Source organism: Hylobates moloch, unplaced genomic scaffold (assembly GCF_009828535.3).
Source record: "Hylobates moloch isolate HMO894 unplaced genomic scaffold, HMol_V3 SCAFFOLD_13, whole genome shotgun sequence".
Taxonomy (NCBI): domain Eukaryota; kingdom Metazoa; phylum Chordata; class Mammalia; order Primates; family Hylobatidae; genus Hylobates; species Hylobates moloch.
Window position 1 is genome coordinate 33,103,588 of NW_026652288.1, and position 18,984 is coordinate 33,122,571.

The 18,984-nt window shown below is 39.0% G+C and overlaps 1 protein-coding gene across 6 annotated transcripts in view; it reads left to right on the plus strand.

Annotated features, from left to right (window-relative positions):
- LTBP1 (latent transforming growth factor beta binding protein 1) overlaps nucleotides 1-18,984 on the plus strand; it is a 462,412-nt gene that overhangs the window by 411,256 nt on the left and 32,172 nt on the right. For all 6 annotated transcript variants that reach the window (XM_032172648.2, XM_032172650.2, XM_058426675.1 and 3 more), the window contains 5 exons: nucleotides 10,208-10,390; nucleotides 11,062-11,148; nucleotides 13,326-13,454; nucleotides 14,439-14,579; nucleotides 15,861-16,031. In XM_032172648.2, the coding sequence (XP_032028539.1) occupies nucleotides 10,208-10,390; nucleotides 11,062-11,148; nucleotides 13,326-13,454; nucleotides 14,439-14,579; nucleotides 15,861-16,031 (711 nt within the window). The remainder of the gene's footprint in view (nucleotides 1-10,207; nucleotides 10,391-11,061; nucleotides 11,149-13,325; nucleotides 13,455-14,438; nucleotides 14,580-15,860; nucleotides 16,032-18,984) is intronic.

Genomic DNA, 18,984 nt, shown 5'->3' on the forward strand with positions numbered 1-18,984 from the left:
AAAAGACACAGACTGGCAAACTGGATAAGGAGTCAGGACCCATCAGTGTGCTGTATTCAGGAAACCCATCTCACGTGCAGAGACACACATAGACTCAAAATAAAGGGATGGAGGAAGATCTATCAAGCAACTGGAAAACAAAAAAAGGCAGGGGTTGCAATCCTAGTCTCTGATAAAATAGACTTTAAACCAACAAAGATCAAAAGAGACAAAGAAGGCCATTACATAATGGTAAAGGGATCAATTCAACAAGAAGAGCTAACTATCCTAAATATATATGCACCCAACACAGGAGCACCCAGATTCATAAAGCAAGTCCTCAGTGACCTACAAAGGGACTTAAACTCCCACACAATAATAATGGGAGATTTTAACACCCCACTGTCAACATTAGACAGATCAACGAGACAGAAAGTTAACAAGGATATCCAGGAATTGAACTCAGCTCTACATAAAGTGGACCTAATAGACATCTACAGAACTCTCCACCCCAAGTCAACAGAATATACATTTTTTTCAGCACCACACCACACCTATTCCAAAATTGACCACATAGTTGGAAGTAAAGCTCTCCTCAGCAAATGTAAAAGAACAGAAATTATAACAAACTGTCTCTCAGACCACAGTGCAATCAAACTAGAACTCAGGATTAAGAAACTCACTCAAAACCGCTCAACTACATGGAAACTGAACAACCTGCTCCTGAATGACTATTGGGTACATAATGAAATGAAGGCAGAAATAAAGATGTTCTTTGAAACCAACGAGAACAAAGACACAACATACCAGAATCTCTGGGACACATTCAAAGCAGTGTGTAGAGGGAAATTTATAGCACTAAATGCCCACAAGAGAAAGCAGGAAAGATCCAAAATTGACACCCTAACATCACAATTAAAAGAACTAGAAAAGCAAGAGCAAACACATTCAAAAGCTAGCAGAAGGCTAGAAATAACTAAAATCAGAGCAGAACTGAAGGAAATAGAGACACAAAAAACCCTTCAAAAAATTAATGAATCCAGGAGCTGGTTTTTTGAAAAGATCAACAAAATTGATGGACCGCTAGCAAGACTAATAAAGAAGAAAAGAGAGAAGAATCAAATAGATGCAATAAAAAACGAAAAAGGGGATATCACCACCGATCCCACAGAAATACAATCTACCATCAGAGAATACTACAAACACCTCTATGCAAATAAACTAGAAAATCTAGAAGAAATGGATAAATTCCTTGACAAATACACCCTCCCAAGACTAAACCAGGAAGAAGTTGAATCTCTGAATAGACCAATAACAGGTTCTGAAATTGTGGCAATAATCAATAGCTTACCAACCAAAAAGAGTCCAGGACCTGATGGATTCACAGCTGAATTCTACCAGAGGTACAAGGAGGAACTGGTACCATTCCTTCTGAAACTATTCCAATCAATAGAAAAAGAGGGAATCCTCCCTAACACATTTTATGAAGCCAGCATCATCCTGATACCAAAACCTGGCAGAGACATAACCAAAAAAGAGAATTTCAGACCAATATCCTTGATGAACATTGATGCAAAAATCCTCAATAAAATACTGGCAAACCGAATCCAGCAGCACATCAAAAAGCTTATCCACCATGATCAAGTGGGCTTCATCCCTGGGATGCAAGGCTGGTTCAACATACGCAAATCAATAAATGTAATCCAGCATATAAACAGAACCAAAGACAAAAACCACATGATTATCTCAATAGATGCAGAAAAGGCCTTTGACAAAATTCAACATCTCTTCATGCTAAAAACTCTCAATAAATTAGGTATTGATGGGACGTATCTCAAAATAATAAGAGCTATCTATGACAAACCCACAGCCAATATCATACTGAATGGGCAAAAACTGGAAGCATTCCCTCTGAAAACTGGCACAAGACAGGGATGCCCTCTCTCACCGCTCCTTTTCAACATAGTGCTGGAAGTTCTGGCCAGAGCAATCAGGCAGGAGAAGGAAATAAAGGGTATTCAATTAGGAAAAGAGGAAGTCAAATTGTCCCTGTTTGCAGATGACATGATTGTATATCTAGAAAACCCCATTGTCTCAGCCCGAAATCTCCTTAAGCTGATTAGCAACTTCAGCAAAGTCTCAGGATACAAAATTAATGTACAAAAATCACAAGCATTCTTGTACACCAATAACAGACAAACAGAGAGCCAAATCATGAGTGAACTCCCATTCACAATTGCTTCAAAGAGAATAAAATACCTAGGAATCCAACTTACAAGGGATGTGAAGGACCTCTTCAAGGAGAACTACAAACCACTGCTCAATGAAATAAAAGAGGATACAAACAAATGGAAGAACATTCCATGCTCATGGGTTGGAAGAATCAATATCGTGAAAATGGCCATACTGCCCAAGGTCATTTATAGATTCAATGCCATCCCCATCAAGCTACCAATGACTTTCTTCACAGAATTGGAAAAAACTACTTTAAAGTTCATATGGAACCAAAAAAGAGCCCGCATCGCCAAGTCAATCCTAAGCCAAAAGAACAAAGCTGGAGGCATCACGCTACCTGACTTCAAACTATACTACAAGGCTACAGTAACCAAAACAGCATGGTACTGGTACCACAACAGAGACATAGATCAATGGAACAGAACAGAGCCCTCAGAAATGATGCCGCATAGCTACAACTATCTGATCTTTGACAAACCTGACAAAAACAAGAAATGGGGAAAGGATTCCCTATTTAATAAATGGTGCTGGGAAAACTGGCTAGCCATATGTAGAAAGCTGCAACTGGATCCCTTCCTTACACCTTATACAAAAATTAATTCAAGATGGATTAAAGACTTATATGTTAGACCTAAAACCATTAAAATCCTACAAGAAAACCTAGGCAATACCATTCAGGACATAGGCGTGGGCAAGGACTTCATGTCTAAAACACCAAAAGCAATGGCAACAAAAGCCAAAATCGACAAATGGGATCTCATTAAACTAAAGAGCTTCTGCACAGCAAAAGAAACTACCATCAGAGTGAACAGGCAACCTACAGAATGGGAGAAAATTTTTGCAACCTACTCATCTGACAAAGGGCTAATATCCAGAATCTACAATGAACTCAAACAAATTTACAAGAAAAAAACAAACAACCCCATCAAAAAGTGGGCAGAGGACATGAACAGACACTTCTCAAAAGAAGACATTTATGCAGCCGAAAAACACATGAAGAAATGCTCATCATCACTGGCCATCAGAGAAATGCAAATCAAAACCACAGTGAGATACCATCTTACACCAGTTAGAATGGCCATCATTAAAAAATCAGGAAACAACAGGTGCTGGAGAGGATGTGGAGAAATAGGAACACTTTTACACTGTTGGTGGGACTGTAAACTAGTTCAACCATTGTGGAAGTCAGTGTGGCGATTCCTCAGGGATCTCGAACTAGAAATACCATTTGACCCAGCCATCCCATTACTGGGTATATACCCAAAGGACTATAAATCATGCTGCTATAAAGACACATGCACACGTATGTTTATTGCGGCACTATTCACAATAGCAAAGACTTGGAACCAACCCAAATGTCCAACAACGATAGACTGGATTAAGAAAATGTGGCACATATACACCATGGAATACTATGCAGCCATAAAAAATGATGAGTTCGTGTCCTTTGTAGGGACATGGATGAAACTGGAAAACATCATTCTCAGTAAACTATCGCAAGGACAAAAAACCAAACACCGCATGTTCTCACTCATAGGTGGGAATTGAACAATGAGAACTCATGGACACAGGAAGGGGAACATCACACTCCGGGACTGTTGTGGGGTGGGGGGAGGGGGGAGGGACAGCATTAGGAGATACATCTAATGCTAAATGATGAGTTAATGGGTGCAGGAAATCAACATGGCACATGGATACATATGTAACAAACCTGCACATTCTGCACATGTACCCTAAAACCCTGAAGTATAATAATAAAAAAAAAAAAAATATTTAGTCAAGTTTCTTCCCACATCCAGCGATGACAATGAGAAGGTATCATCTTTTTGGCGTAAAAGCCAAACTGCTTTTATAAGATTTTCTGCTTGCTATAGATAGTACCTAAAGTCATATCTGAATTTCTGATAAAGAGATGTCAGTGTTTTAATGAACTGACATATCAATCAAAGTGACAAACTAAAACTCTACACACACACACGCATACACACACACACACACACACACACACACACACACACACACCATTGTATCTTCATTTATTTTTATTTTTTGAGACAGGATCTCACTCTGTTGCCCAGGCTGGAGTGTAGTGGTACGGTCATGGTTCACTGCAGCCTTGATCTGCTGGGCTTAAGTGATCCTCCCACCTCAGCCTCCTGAGTAGCTAGGATTACAGGCCCATGCCACCATGCACAGCTCATTTTTAAAATTTTTTTGTAGGACGAGGTCTCACTATGTTGCTGACACTGGTCTCATTTTATCTTCTTAATACTACAAGTTATACCCACACTATTGCATTAGAATTGCATTTTGGATCCTAGAACTTGCTATAAACTAAACCTGAAGAGGAATGGTTTGTACATTTCCTTTTAAATGTTTCCGTACACTTTGTGTGTCACTTCGGATTTGCTTTACTCATGCATTTATCCTCGCAGGCCCTCACGACGCCCGAGTGTCAGGAATGTTACGGGCTTGTGTTCTGTGGCATCTGTTGGTTGCTCCATCTCCATATGTGCTTCCTATTCTGACTCATCTCAGTGTACTCTTCTCTCATTTTTCTTTCTCTGAAGTACAGCTGTCCCTTGGTATTTAAGGGGGCTTAGTTCCAGGGTCCCCACTGATACCAAAATCCACAAATGCTCAAGTCCCTGATAAAACACAACGTAGTATTTACATATAACATGCACTTCGTCCTGTATACATTGAATCATCTCTAGATGACTCTTAATACATAATACTATATAAATGACATGTAAATTGTTACACTATACTGTTGTTTTATTTGTATTGTTTGTTTTTGTATGCTTTTTATTTTTTCAAATATTTTTGATCTGCAATTGATTGAATTCACAGGTGTGAAACCCATGGATATGGAGGGCTGGGCCCACTGTACTCTATTTGGCTTTCAGGAGCCCGTTCATTCATCCATTTCTGCTCATTTTTCTTCTCCCTGCTTTTCCACTCTAGAGTAATATCCCCGACTTTCTCTTCTCCTCACCCTCTCACTGTCCCAGGCTCATTTTCTCCATTCTCTTGTAATGCCTTCACTAGATGTCAGCTCCACCAGGCAGCCTTCCCTGATAGCCTTGTCTACCCATCCCTCTGCATTGAGGCCTAGGGGTGTGTGTGTGTGTGTGTGTGTGTGTGTGTGTGTGTGTGTGTGTGTGGTGTGTGTGTGTGTGTGTGTGTGTGTGTGTGTGTGTGTGTGTGTGTGTCCTGGGAGTGAAGCCTCCAGTTCACTCCTTAAGACCTCTCTAAGAGCAAGAACTATGTGGAGAGATCCTCTTTGAAAGTGTTTTTACTCTTGTGCTTCTTTTTTCTAAACTTCACTTTGACTGCTTTAACATGTTTTACTATCTGAAGTTACCCACTTTCTGTTACCTAACACCGGGGGTTTGGTCTAGATTCTGCGGCTCACTGCACAGAAAACCAATCACCAAGACCACAAGTATTGCCAAGGAAGAAGGCTTTAATTGGGTGCTACAGCCAAGGAGATGGAAGCTCATTCTCAAATCCATCTCCCTGATGGACTAAAACTAGGGGTTTATATAACAGAGAAGAAATGTAACAATGTGTAAGAAAACAGGAGCAAGGGAGGGACAGGAAAGCAATCATGATGAATCAGGTGTCAGCATCTCATTGTCAGGATGTGGTGATCTGGTGAGTTTCAGTTCTTTGATACTTTTTTTTGAGAGGCCTGAAGATCATTTCCTGAGAAAGGAACTCAGATAAAACAAATGTTAAGTTTCAAGCTTTAAGATCAGAAATGTCAGCCGAGCGAGGTGACTCAGGCCTGTAATCCCAGCACTTTGGGAGGCTGAGGTGGGCAGATCACGAGGTCAGGAGATCAAGACCATCCTGCCTAACACAGTGAAACCCTGTCTCTGCTAAAAATACAAAAAATTAGCCGGGCATGGTGGCAGGCGCCTGTAGTCCCAGCTAGTCAGGAGGCTGAGGCAGGAGAATGGCATGAACCCAGGAGGCGGAGCTTGCAGTGAGCCAAGATTGCACCACTGCTCTCCAGCTTGGGCAACAGAGTGAGTCTGTCTCAAAAAAAGAAAAAAAAAAAAAGAAAACACATTTCTCATTTTCCAAGTTCTTGTGTGAGAAAACTCAAAACAAAGCATACAAATTTCTAAGTTTTCCTTGACATCTCCTTGAAATATTACAGAATTCTTTCTCATTAAAAACATTAATGCCTGTAGCATTTTTAAAATAAAAAAGGAAATAAAGTGTCCTGGGTAATTCTGCTGAAAGTAATTTACTGAGCGTCATCACACACACACACAGTTTTATCCATTGATCTCTTTTCAGGACTATAGGCAGCTGTTTCTTTGGGGGTAACTATTTACTCATGTGTATTAGCAGTGTTACTCTTGGATCATTATAATAATTCTGACTGTTCCAAAAAGGTACAGAGAGGATCAGCTCATAAAGCCTTCAGAACACATTGTAAATGGAAAGGGAGAGCCCATTTAAAAAGCTCATGTCCACTTTGACCAACTACGTGTTGTAGATTTTCTCACCCCAACAGTAATTCCTAAGATTAGACATATATGGGGAAACACTAAAGATGGAAATGGCCCTACAAGCAAATGGCCCCACACCCTCTTTAGGCTGATGAACCAAGAGAGAAGGAGCTCCTGGAAAGGGCTCGTTATAGGTGGTGCCTTCAGCTCAAACCTACTCCTTCCTATTCAGAGCCAGGGGACATGATTGCACTATTTGTGGCCTTGTTGCTGAACCCCCGGCAGCAGAGATTATCTGCGGCCCTCTTCTCATTTATCTCAAAGATGAAAAAAAACACAGAGAATAAAGGGCAAAGCAGAACAAACCCATGCTATGTGAGATAAGAACCTGAGCTCCAAAGAAGGGTTTTGGGGAAAGCAGTGGACATAGGCCACTTGGAACCGACATTAGCGTTCTGTTCTGGGAAGTGAGGATGCTGTATTTACCAGTACCTTCTATCTCATATAGTTACCCTCTGGATCACAGGAAAAGGCCTCTGTAAAAGTTCCTACAGAAAAAAACATAGAAAATGTCCAAAACCGAACTTTCTTGTTGTTACCGGCCACACCTCTAGAATAAAATATGAAAAACTTGATCTTTTTACGCAAATGCGAAGCCAACCTCTTAATGCAAATTGAAAACTTAAATCTGAAAATACTGAAGGAGGAGTAATATATTTTTTAGAAGTCTGTGGCATGAAGTATGTAGTACAGCTAATCTTATTCAAAATGTCTTTAAGAAAAAGAATATTCATTTTTTAATGCTTGCCACTTTCTATAACTTGATTTGATCTTTTAAAATTAGTTTCCAATATAGAAACCCTCCACTCCTGGCAGCAATGAACTAAACTCATATAAGAGTTTCTTTAAGAAATTACATTATCACATTTACTGACCAGAGTTTTATCCCAATGGAAAAATGCTCTAGGAAGTTAATTACTTAAAGACTAGGAAGACAGGGAAATTGCAGCTTTTCCCAGAATGACCTTTGTGGACTAGTTTTTAAAAAAGAATTTGCGTGTCTTTCCAAACACAGATGAGGGCCTGACTAGCCCTCAGTTTGAGCTGTATAAACATTGAACTTTCAAACGTCTTAGAAAATAAGACCAAAACTTATAACAACCAGTGTAAAAAATAATTATAATTATATTATTGATTATTTCCCTTATGGGAAATAATCTCTTTCCCCAAAAAGGCAAAGATTGTTTTATTTCTTAGTTTGTATGATGTGAGTGTAACAAACATTTTAGTAAACAACACAATGTTTACCATATATGTATTTGTCTATATATGTGTGTGTGTTTAAAATACATAAAATTATATTTAAATATATTTCAAATTTTAAATTTATATATATTTATAAATTTTGACATGCTTTGACTCAAGAGAAGCCTATAGTTTCTAATTACCTGTGAGTATAATCTTCATTGAGGCCTTGTTACAAAGTATTCCATTTTGTAATAAACACCATGACATACTTATAACTTTGTACATGAGGGAAAAAAATTTGAGGCTTCTTTTAACACAAACATAGAATAAACTCAATTACCAAAACCCTGTTGCTTTTTTTATTTGTATTTCTCACTATTATTTATTAATAGCTAGCTACATTTTTGGAACAGCTGAATAAAATAATTGAGCAGAATTGGTAGTAGTAACAGGCTGACAATTTATTCACCATGATGAGGGAGAGATTATAAAATTTTCTATAGGGTTCATAATTGATTTAATAACAATTTAAAATACATACTCTTAGTTTTCCTAAGTAATTCCATGTCTAAGAGCTTGGAGGTCCTTCTAACGAAGATCCCTTCCGTTAAGAGTACGCAAAGTGAATTTCAGTCCTCTGCACCCTTGAAGCAAGCTAGACCAGATGAGGGAAGTGGCAGGTTTTACCCAATTTCACACACAAGGAAATGATTTAAAACCACTTCGTAAACTGCTGCATGGAAATCAGCATTTGAGTTTTTCCTGGACACTTGTTCTAGGTTTGCATTTGTCATCAGCTATTAATGCTAACTTACAGTCCAAGCTGAAATCTGTCAAAGACAAAATAATCAGAGAATTGGCCAGAATCAACTAGATGAGGGATCTTTATATTCTCACTGATACTCTGTGTTCTGAGAGGAGTGTATATTTCAGAGGTTTGTTTGCTGCTTTGCTTGCTTTTAATGCCAGAAGAGGAAAGAAAGGGCAGTAGCTTTTCTGATAGAATTTTCCGAGTTTATATTTTAGAAACACGTTTGCTATTTAATATATTAATAAAATTTCCATTGTCAACTAGGCCCTGCAAAAATAAACATATAGGAAGCTATTGTAAAAATAATTTATTTAATTTTCCTGCTAATATAATTATCTACTAACTTCAAAACAAAGGTAAGTGTAAGTATGTGTGGACATTAAACTCATCCTCACCAATAATGTCTTCCTTTTGACCTTACAGTTTGAGTCCGAGAATCTGGAAATAGTAGAGTTCTAGTGACAATATTTCATTAGAATTAATCTAAGTAATTATTATGACAGTAGTCAGCTTCTTATTTGATGTGGCATTAAATAAAAACAGTTAATACATTCAAACTGGATCATAGGCAGTAATTTGAACTCCATAGCATACAGGAGAGAAGGGATGTGACTACTTTCCAAGTCTAGTCACAAAATAGTGATCATTTTTTAAAAGCACAGACTTGTTCAAAGATTTCGTATCTGATCGAATTCAGTCAATTTCATTATTATCTGAAAGTGGGTGGATTTTGTTCTTATCGTTTGTATTCTTTCATATCACCTTGTTCGTGTTTTATCACACAGAAGGTTAAGCTGAATCTGTTAGAATATGTTTTCCTCTAGGACACACTTGAGCTGGGACTAGAACCCAGATTTGAAATTCCACCCTGAGGCTTAGCTGGCACTCATTATTCCATTCAAAGTCATATATTTGCAACAATTTAAGTAGTTAGATTTTCCAGTGATGAAAGGTTATTTAATAGGCTCCAGGTTACGACAGTATTTTCCTAGTTATCTTCTGTGCAGTCTTCAGAAAAGATTGGGAGCATGGTTGATTCCAATAACTACCTAAGGGTTAAATATTATGTGTGGGCTCAGACCCCTGGTCAAGTATTTGGGAAAATTTTTATTCATTTAAGTAGGTGTTATAGCTCAGTAACAAATGGCCCTATGTTTGGCAAGAAAAGCAGATATGGAAACTCTACTCACAGCCAAATCTACAAGAATAAAATAATTGGTTCACGTAAAAGGAAATGGTTTTGACAAATTTACACTCTTGGGGTATGTTAGAATTCCACCAAAACTCAGGATTCAAGTGCATTTTTATCTCAAAGTGGAAGAATCTGACACTGAAAGTGGAAAGCATTTCCTATAAAGCAAATGCTATTGACACGGTCACTCTTTCACCCATTGCATTCTCTACGTGTTGTCTTAGGTAGTTCTGATGTGTTCTATTGTCACTCTACTTTCTCTACTCCATTTAGATTTAGATGTAGATGTAGATCAACCCAAAGAAGAAAAGAAAGAATGCTACTATAATCTCAATGACGCCAGTCTCTGTGATAACGTGTTGGCCCCCAATGTCACGAAACAAGAATGCTGCTGTACATCGGGCGCGGGATGGGGAGATAATTGCGAAATCTTCCCCTGCCCGGTCTTGGGAACTGGTAAGAATCCGCTAAGTGGTAGAGTCACACTTGTGTTTGGTCACGTGGTGTCCCTGGGCCTTGAAATGATAACACTCACTCCCACAGCCAACTCAAGGCAACTTACCTTTTAGTGAGTTTCATTCAGGGCTAGAGCCAGCACCCACATCCCATCTTAATATGAATCCTTGAACTTCTCTTCATCAGAGTGTACTGTGACAGTCAGGTTCTGTGTGGTATTTTGGCAGAAAGTTAATTCAGTTTTATTCCACTTTAAAATTAAAATCAGTCTTTGTTGCTAACAATGATACAGCATTATTCATAACTAAAGTTTGTGTATTGAAGCTAAGATTTTGTGTAATTGATTCTTACTAAGCCTTTAAGATACTATACATCACAGTAGTGGAAAAATAATAATTATAATTTCAAGTAAAGCATGAGTAAGAAAATATTAGTGAACTTGGAGGTTTTGTAAATTAAAAAGTGTAAGAAAACCTGTGAAGTCATTAGATTTCTTTGCACTTAATCCATAATTTTTGAGATTGTACTAAATTTATTTGCTGGAATTGCCTTAAAGTTACTGAGTCTGAGAAAGCAAAACTGAATTTGAAACATGTATTCATGGAAAATGTTGATTCTTTTTTTTTTTTTCAACTTATTTCTTTTCTTGGTTTTGTCTCTTCTAAAATCAGCTGAGTTCACTGAAATGTGTCCCAAAGGGAAAGGTTTTGTGCCTGCTGGAGAATCCTCTTCCGAAGCTGGTGGTGAGAACTATAAAGGTCAGAATCAAGTGGAAACAAATTTTCAGCACATTGTGTACATGTCAGATATTCAAGTGAAAGCATGGCTTGTGTTTCACAGAATTAGAGTTCTTTTTAGTCATGAAAACTGATTACAAAGTCCTTAATTCTACCATTAAAAGAAAGTCCCCATGGGCTTGCAGTCAGAACACAAACTGTATGATGCTGGGAGGTAGACATTGGGAGGTGAACTTCTGAGTTTCTGCCTCTTCATCCCTGAGATAGGAATAATTTCTCAAAGGTTATAATGATTAAATAAGATATATATCTGAAAGTACTTAACAAATTCTGTACCTAGTAGATACTTACTAAATATATTATTTTATTCTAGATGCTTAATGGAAATCATATCAATTATGATCATATAAATTTGACCACTATTTGTCTTTATGGTCATCAACAAAGCTAAGGTTCTTGTATTTTTAGACTTTATCCTACTGTTGCGGGGCCTTTTACCAGTGTCCACAAGTTCATGATGAGAAATGGAAGAGAAGACAACCAAAGTAGACATGTTTTATGTATTTGATGCTACTGTTATACAATTCTAAAATAAATGTGCAGCCTTTTAATTTTGGTGATTATCCACATGTATGAATATTTCCTTATTAACCACTCACTTTTGACATTTTCATGATAGAGATTTTATCTTTTATATACAAAGTGATTTTTTTTTCCTTTATAGTTTAATACTGAGGACTGCTAAGTAGCTGGGAAACAGACAAATCATTTTTATTGTCAATTTTTGGAAAACTAGTGTTTTAATAATAGGGTATAATTCAGTAGCTGGATAAGAAATTCCATTTGTGTTTTTTTAAATACATCTATGATTTGGTCCAATTAAATAACGAGAAGATTTGGTTTATAATAAGTGTTGAATGGTTTCCAAATTCACAAATATACATTACTATGTTTTTGCATGGATGTAGTTAAATCTCACTTCATATTAAGGTACAGAGCTCTGATTTCACCATAAATTCATCTTCTCTTTTATATGAAAATAAATTCTCCCTCTTCCTATTTTAGCAGTGCCGTAAATGGTTGGAAGAAGATTGGATTCAGATCCAACCAGCCATATGTTCTAGGCTTGGCTTTGCCATTTTCCATCTGTGTAACTTTAAGCAAGTCATCTATGGAGTCTTCAGGTTGTAAAATGAGGACTAGATGACATTAGCTCTAAAATCCTAGAACTAGGCCGGGCGCGGTGGCTCACGCTTGTAATCCCAGCACTTTGGGAGGCCGAGGCGGGCGGATCCCGAGGTCAGGAGATCGAGACCACGGTGAAACCCCGTCTCTACTAAAAATACAAAAAATTAGCCGGGCGTGGTGGCGGGCGCCTGTAGTCCCAGCTACTTGGAGAGGCTGAGGCAGGAGAATGGCGTGAACCCGGGAGGTGGAGCTTGCAGTGAGCCGAGATTGCGCCACTGCACTCCAGCCTGGGCAACAGAGCGAGACTCCATCTCAAAAAAAAAAAAAAAAATCCTAGAACTAATGCTAATAATAGCAGTAAAAGCAATAGATAACACTTTTGAGTATCTGCTTATGCCAGAGCATATACTGAGTCCTATCCATGGATTATCTCATTTCATCCTTCCACTCTTTTTAGGTAGGTGTTCCTATTATCTCCAATTTTTCATTGAGTAAACTGAGATAGCAAAAGCTATTAATTCTATGGGGGAATGGGTCTGCTGACCCCCTCAGGAACTTGTGCTTTCTTTTATCGTCGAGAAAGACTTGCATTCAAGTTCCACCAAACTTTATTGGAAACTTTCTACATCTCAGCTAGTGAATGGGCCAGAATATACATTACAGAACACATTTCTTAAAAGGTGTATATCCTTTTGTTGATGCCAGTATGGAACCATAGACCATTTCATCAAATATGAGGTAGCATCTCAGAAACCATATTTACAAATACACTTCTCCAATAATGTTTTGGCCATTGCTTCTCAAATATCACAGACAAACTACAACTGTTTATGTTTTTATGCCTGCCAATTAGGCCTTATTTTAAGAAGGTTGTATTGCTGTTTCTGTAGGATTCTTTGGAATGTAAATATTATGATATCTAACTTAAAGCCCCAAATCTGGTTAGACTCTTTTTAATTGAAAGATCAAACCTAACTCCTTTCTGTATTTCTCAATTTTTTTCCCCATAGATGCAGATGAATGCCTACTTTTTGGACAAGAAATCTGCAAAAATGGTTTCTGTTTGAACACTCGGCCTGGGTATGAATGCTACTGTAAGCAAGGGACGTACTATGATCCTGTGAAACTGCAGTGCTTTGGTAAGCTTTAAGGGGATATAGTATGGTGTACTGTGAAAATATACAGATGGAAAAAATAATTATGCTATGTAGTAAAAACAATTTCCTTGAATCTAAATCATATGTTGAAAAGATGTGTAAATGTTTTAGGGATCTTTTTCTTAAGCACAATTTAAGAAAAAAAAAAAAAAGGCCAGGCGCGGTGGCTCACGCTTGTAATCCCAGCACTTTGGGAGGCCGAGGCGGGCGGATCACGAGGTCAGGAGATCGAGACCACGGTGAAACCCCGTCTCTACTAAAAATACAAAAAATTAGCCGGGCGTGGTGGCGGGCGCCTGTAGTCCCAGCTACTCGGAGAGGCTGAGGCAGGAGAATGGCGTGAACCTGGGAGGCGGAGCTTGCAGTGAGCCGAGATCGCGCCACTGCACTCCAGCCTGGGCGACAGAGCAAGACTCCGTCTCAAAAAAAAAAAAAAAAACCACCTCCATACTACTGTTTGAATGTATTTCAAACAAAGAGTTAATATTCATGGCGGAATTGTGATTCAGGCCACTGGTATAACTGAAGCGTTCTTTTGGTCTGTGGAACCTCCTGTTTCGTCACTCATACCGTGCAAGTGAGAGCCATTTTAAATACTGACCCAGACTTTAATGCTTAAGCAGAAAACCATATACACTAGGTAGAAAAACATAGCAAAAGGAAATAGTTTTAAAAGTTATCGTAAAGAGCCATTTTATCTTCAATTTCTAAGCGTATCCTGTTCATGGATGTTTTCTTTCCTTATTTAATGTCAGCAGCAGCAGCAGCAGCAATGTTGTTTTTCCATCAGAGCAGCTTACATTTTTATAGACAGAGCCACTCTCTTTTGGATGATAATGTGTGGTTAATTAAAACGTGGAAGTCCCTGGAATCTGGACTAAATACAGCCATGCGTAAAGTTTGGTAAGTGTATGAGGTACAACTGATGGCTGATTTTCTTTAGTAATACTTTTTTTTTCTCTTAAGATATGGATGAATGTCAAGACCCCAGTAGTTGTATTGATGGCCAGTGTGTTAATACAGAGGGCTCTTACAACTGCTTCTGTACTCACCCCATGGTCCTGGATGCGTCAGAAAAAAGATGTATACGACCAGCTGAGTCAAACGGTATGTTTCCAGGAGATGCAAACCTGTGTCCAAATAAATATCGTTAAGATTTTCCTTTAAACTAAAATGTGAACTATTGGAAAATAGAAAAATGGATTCCTTAGGTATTCTGAAATAACTAAAATGAGACATTTACAGAAATAATAATAAGATGCATATCATCAGTATGTAGGAGATTTAATAGCCTGGACATACTCATTAAGTATGGACTATGGAGTGGCTGAGCAGATGGCAGGGTTGTTGCGTGGCTGAGGGTTCATCATCCCTAACCTGCAAAGGCAGCTGAGGGAAATGTAATTCAGGGAAAGATAATTAGGTGTGCTCAGCGGAGCGGAGGATGTGGATAAGGCTCAGCAGAACAGAGGGTGGAGTTCAACAGGGTGGTGGAGAGCCCTGAAGTCCACTGACAGAAACTCCTGTCCTCCCGGATGCTGCTGATAATTGGCAAAAAGCCACTGATAATTGGCATAATCTGTCATTCGCCTCAGGAGACTGCTTTGGATGAAGTCAATTGAAAAGGAATTAAAGACTCTAGGATGAAGGGTCACTAGTCCAGGGCTTTGGCAGATCAAATGGATAAGAAGGCATGAATCCAATAACTGTTACATGGAAAGAAATGGTAGGGTTTGACAGGAGTAAATGGAAAAGTGAAGATTAGGAGAGTGAGAAGCCTGATGGGCTTATGAAGGACAGGCAAGATAGTGGGCATTTTATATAAAAGTAGGAAGCTATAGAGAGAACTATTGTGTTGGGACCGGATGGGCAGATGGAATTTCAGCTGATGGAATGACACCCAGTTGGAGAAGACAGAGAATTGATCCATTGAAAGACCAGGCTGGATTCAGATTTTTACTTGGAAGTCAGTCTTAGAAATAGGGATGGAAACTTTGAGACTTGCTGGCTTCCAACACAGTGTTTATAAATAGGAATAACTGGCCGAGCGCGGTGGCTCACGCTTGTAATCCCAGCACTTTGGGAGGCCGAGGCGGGCGGATCACGAGGTCAGGAGATCGAGACCACAGTGAAACCCCGTCTCTACTAAAAATACAAAAAATTATTAGCCGGGCATGGTGGCGGGCGCCTGTAGTCCCAGCTACTCGGAGAGGCTGAGGCAGGAGAATGGCATGAACCCGGGAGGCAGAGCTTGCAGTGAGCCGAGATTGCGCCACTGCACTCCAGCCTCGGCGACAGAGCGAGACTCCGTCTCAAAAAAAAAATAAAAATAAAAAAATAAATAGGAATAACTGTGCGATTTTCATGGAACTATGTCTTCCCTTTCAGAACAAATAGAAGAAACTGATGTCTACCAAGATTTGTGCTGGGAACATCTGAGTGATGAGTACGTGTGTAGCCGGCCTCTTGTGGGCAAGCAGACAACGTACACTGAGTGCTGCTGTCTGTATGGAGAGGCCTGGGGCATGCAATGTGCCCTCTGCCCCATGAAGGATTCAGGTGAGCCCATATCCAATTCCTTGTGCAGGCGGCCTTTGGGGACAAGTTCATCTCACCTCCTTTGCAGCCTGACATTTCTCTTCTGTATCTTCACCTTCACTCCTGATATCTTACTTTCATACTTTCATCGTGTGTGTGTGTGTGTGTGTGTGTGTGTGTGTAGGGCAGGACTGCGTAAACATTTGGCTCTGGTTTACCTCCACTCCCGACCCTGTCATTAGTTTTTGAAACCCTCATTCTATTACCCCAATGAATGATAAATGACCCCAAAAAACATAACTTAGCAATCAGTGGCATAGGCTTAGAATTTATATTTCCTGGCAGTTCATTTTTTACTACAATTCTTCTCATTCCTAACAGTTTCTACTTATACCAAAACGTATATTAGAGATGGTAGAAAATCATTGTATGTCAAAGTCCAAATTTTCATGTCAACCTCTATATATGGAGATGTAAGAAATGGGTTAGAACAAAAAGGGAAGAGTACAGAAAGTAATCGAAGAAGTATTTCAGCAAATCTCCTTTCCTTTCAAGTTCTAGATCTATCTGGGTTTAAACCTTTGGCCAAATGGAAAAGATGAGACAGGCTAAGCTCCCAGTTTCATCCCCTCTCCCATTTTGGAGGAGGCCTGGAAGATGCTGGCTTTGTGCTTCCTGGCTAGGCTGTTTGGTGACCTTTGAGTTGTGCACTGATTGCTAATTTCCCTTTTTACCATCATAGCACCTTCTCATTAAAGGAAAGCACTTGAAAGTGTCCAGTATGTCCTTTTGTAAAGTTGACTTGTTAAAGCTAGAAAGATCATGTGCAAGTAGAAAGCAAAGGAGTTTATGATGAATATATTCTCAGAATGGTCGAGAGGGGAAAAGTTGCTTAAAAAGAGGAAATGTATTAATTTTTAGTTAATTCAATTAGAATATTTCTTTCAAGCTCTTTAGAAAATTAGTTTTGCAGCTTAGAAATAACTTAAAACCAATGTAGCATGAAAGAGAAAATAATTGGGAATTCCCGTAAGAAGAAAATGAATAGCCAAGGATAAAGAGCAACTACACAAAGCACTGGATGGCAATGATAGCAGCCCAGAATTGGAAAGAGGGCAGGTCTGGGGCCAGTTGGCGCTGAGTCTGGAATCCAGCACTGCCATAGCAGCTGCATGACAAGCGGAAAATAACTTCACCCTGTACAGCTCATTTGTAAAACGGAGGCGTCTACATCTGTCCTGTTGGGTTGTTGCAAGGGCTGGGAGGATGTAGGTAGAGCAGGGGGTAATTACTAGCTTTACTGGTTGTTTCGGGCCCTGGAAGCAGATGCCACGGGGAGACAAAAGTGAAATCACTAAGTTAATGTGAATTCAGTGAGGCTTTTGAGTCATTTTCTCACAATACTATACTACCTCAAATCTTTTTTATTTATGCAGTGGTTTTTTATTGTCCAATTTTTCTCCAAAAATCACATGTATTCCTCCTAAAGTATTAAAATAGTCAAAGAGGTTATATTCCCCTCCATATACCCCATCACAGTTGAACTCTGCTCCTTAAAGACATTCACTTTTGACAGTTAGGTTTTTACCATCCTAGCATTTTCCTATACATTAATTATCATTATATATTTATATTAGTTATTGCTGTATATTAATATATTTATATCCAACAGAGTATTTATAACTGAAGTCTATATCATCAGTCTACGCTACACTTTGCTTTTTATTTTGCACTTCAGCATCCCTGAGATTGGGGTCACCTGATAATTATGACATATAACAATGTCCACAGGTTATTTTTCCCAATTTTTAACATCTATTATATCAAGATACATTTTACAATCTAGGATCTCTTAAAATTGATGAAAGTTAGAACTGAAAATTTTTTTATATTGATATATTTAGGGGTGCAAGTGTAGATTTCTTACCTGCAGGTATTACATAGTGGTAAATAAAGTCTGTGTTTTTCGTGTACCCATAACAAGAATAGCAAACGCTGTGCCCAATAGGTAATTTTTCAACCCTTACCCCACTTCCAGACTCCCACATTTTGGAGTCTCCAGTGTATATTACTCCATTCCATATGTCCATGTGTACCCATTGTTTAGCTACCATTTATAAGTGAGAACATTCAGTATTTGACTTTCTGCTTCTGAGTAATTTCAATTAGGATAGTGACCTCCAGTTCCACCCATGTTGCTGTAAAACATATGATTCTATTCTTCGTTACGGCTTAGTGGTATTACATGGATAAAGAAATTTTCTTACTGAGGCATTCCTACAGGTGTATACGTGGAGGTTCATTGCAGCATTGTTTATAAAAGGAAAATCAGGACTGGGGCAAGATGAGGCAGGGAAAGGTTAGGGGATGAAAAAAAAACAAATGCCCAGCACAAGAGGTGGCTAAATAAATCATGTACATCTATAAAACAGATTCCATGCAGCTGTTTAAAAATTACCATCTTTTGGCCGCGTGCAGTGGCTCATGCCTGTAATTACAGCACTTTGGGAGGCCGAGGCGGGCGGATCATAAGGTCAGGAGAGATCAAGACCATACTGGCTAACACAGTGAAACCCCATCTCTACTAGAAAATGCAAAAAAATAGCCAGGCCTGGTGGCGCATGCCTGTAATCTCAGCTACTCAGGAGGCTGAGGCAGGAGAATAGCTTGAACCTGGGAGGCGGCGGTTGCAGTGAGCCGAGATCGCGCCACTGCACTCCAGCCTGGGCGACAGAGCAAGACTCTGTCTCAAAAAAAAAAAAAAAGTTACATCATTTGAATGTAAATTAGTGCAGCCTTTATGGAAAACAGTATGGAGATTTCTCAAAGAACTAAAAATAGAACTACCCGGTGATCCCACTAACTGAGTACCTACCCAAAGGGAATGTCTTTATCCATTCCTCCATTGATGGACACTTAGGTTGATTCTATCTCTTTGCTATTGTGAGTAGTGCTGCAGTAAACACACAAATGC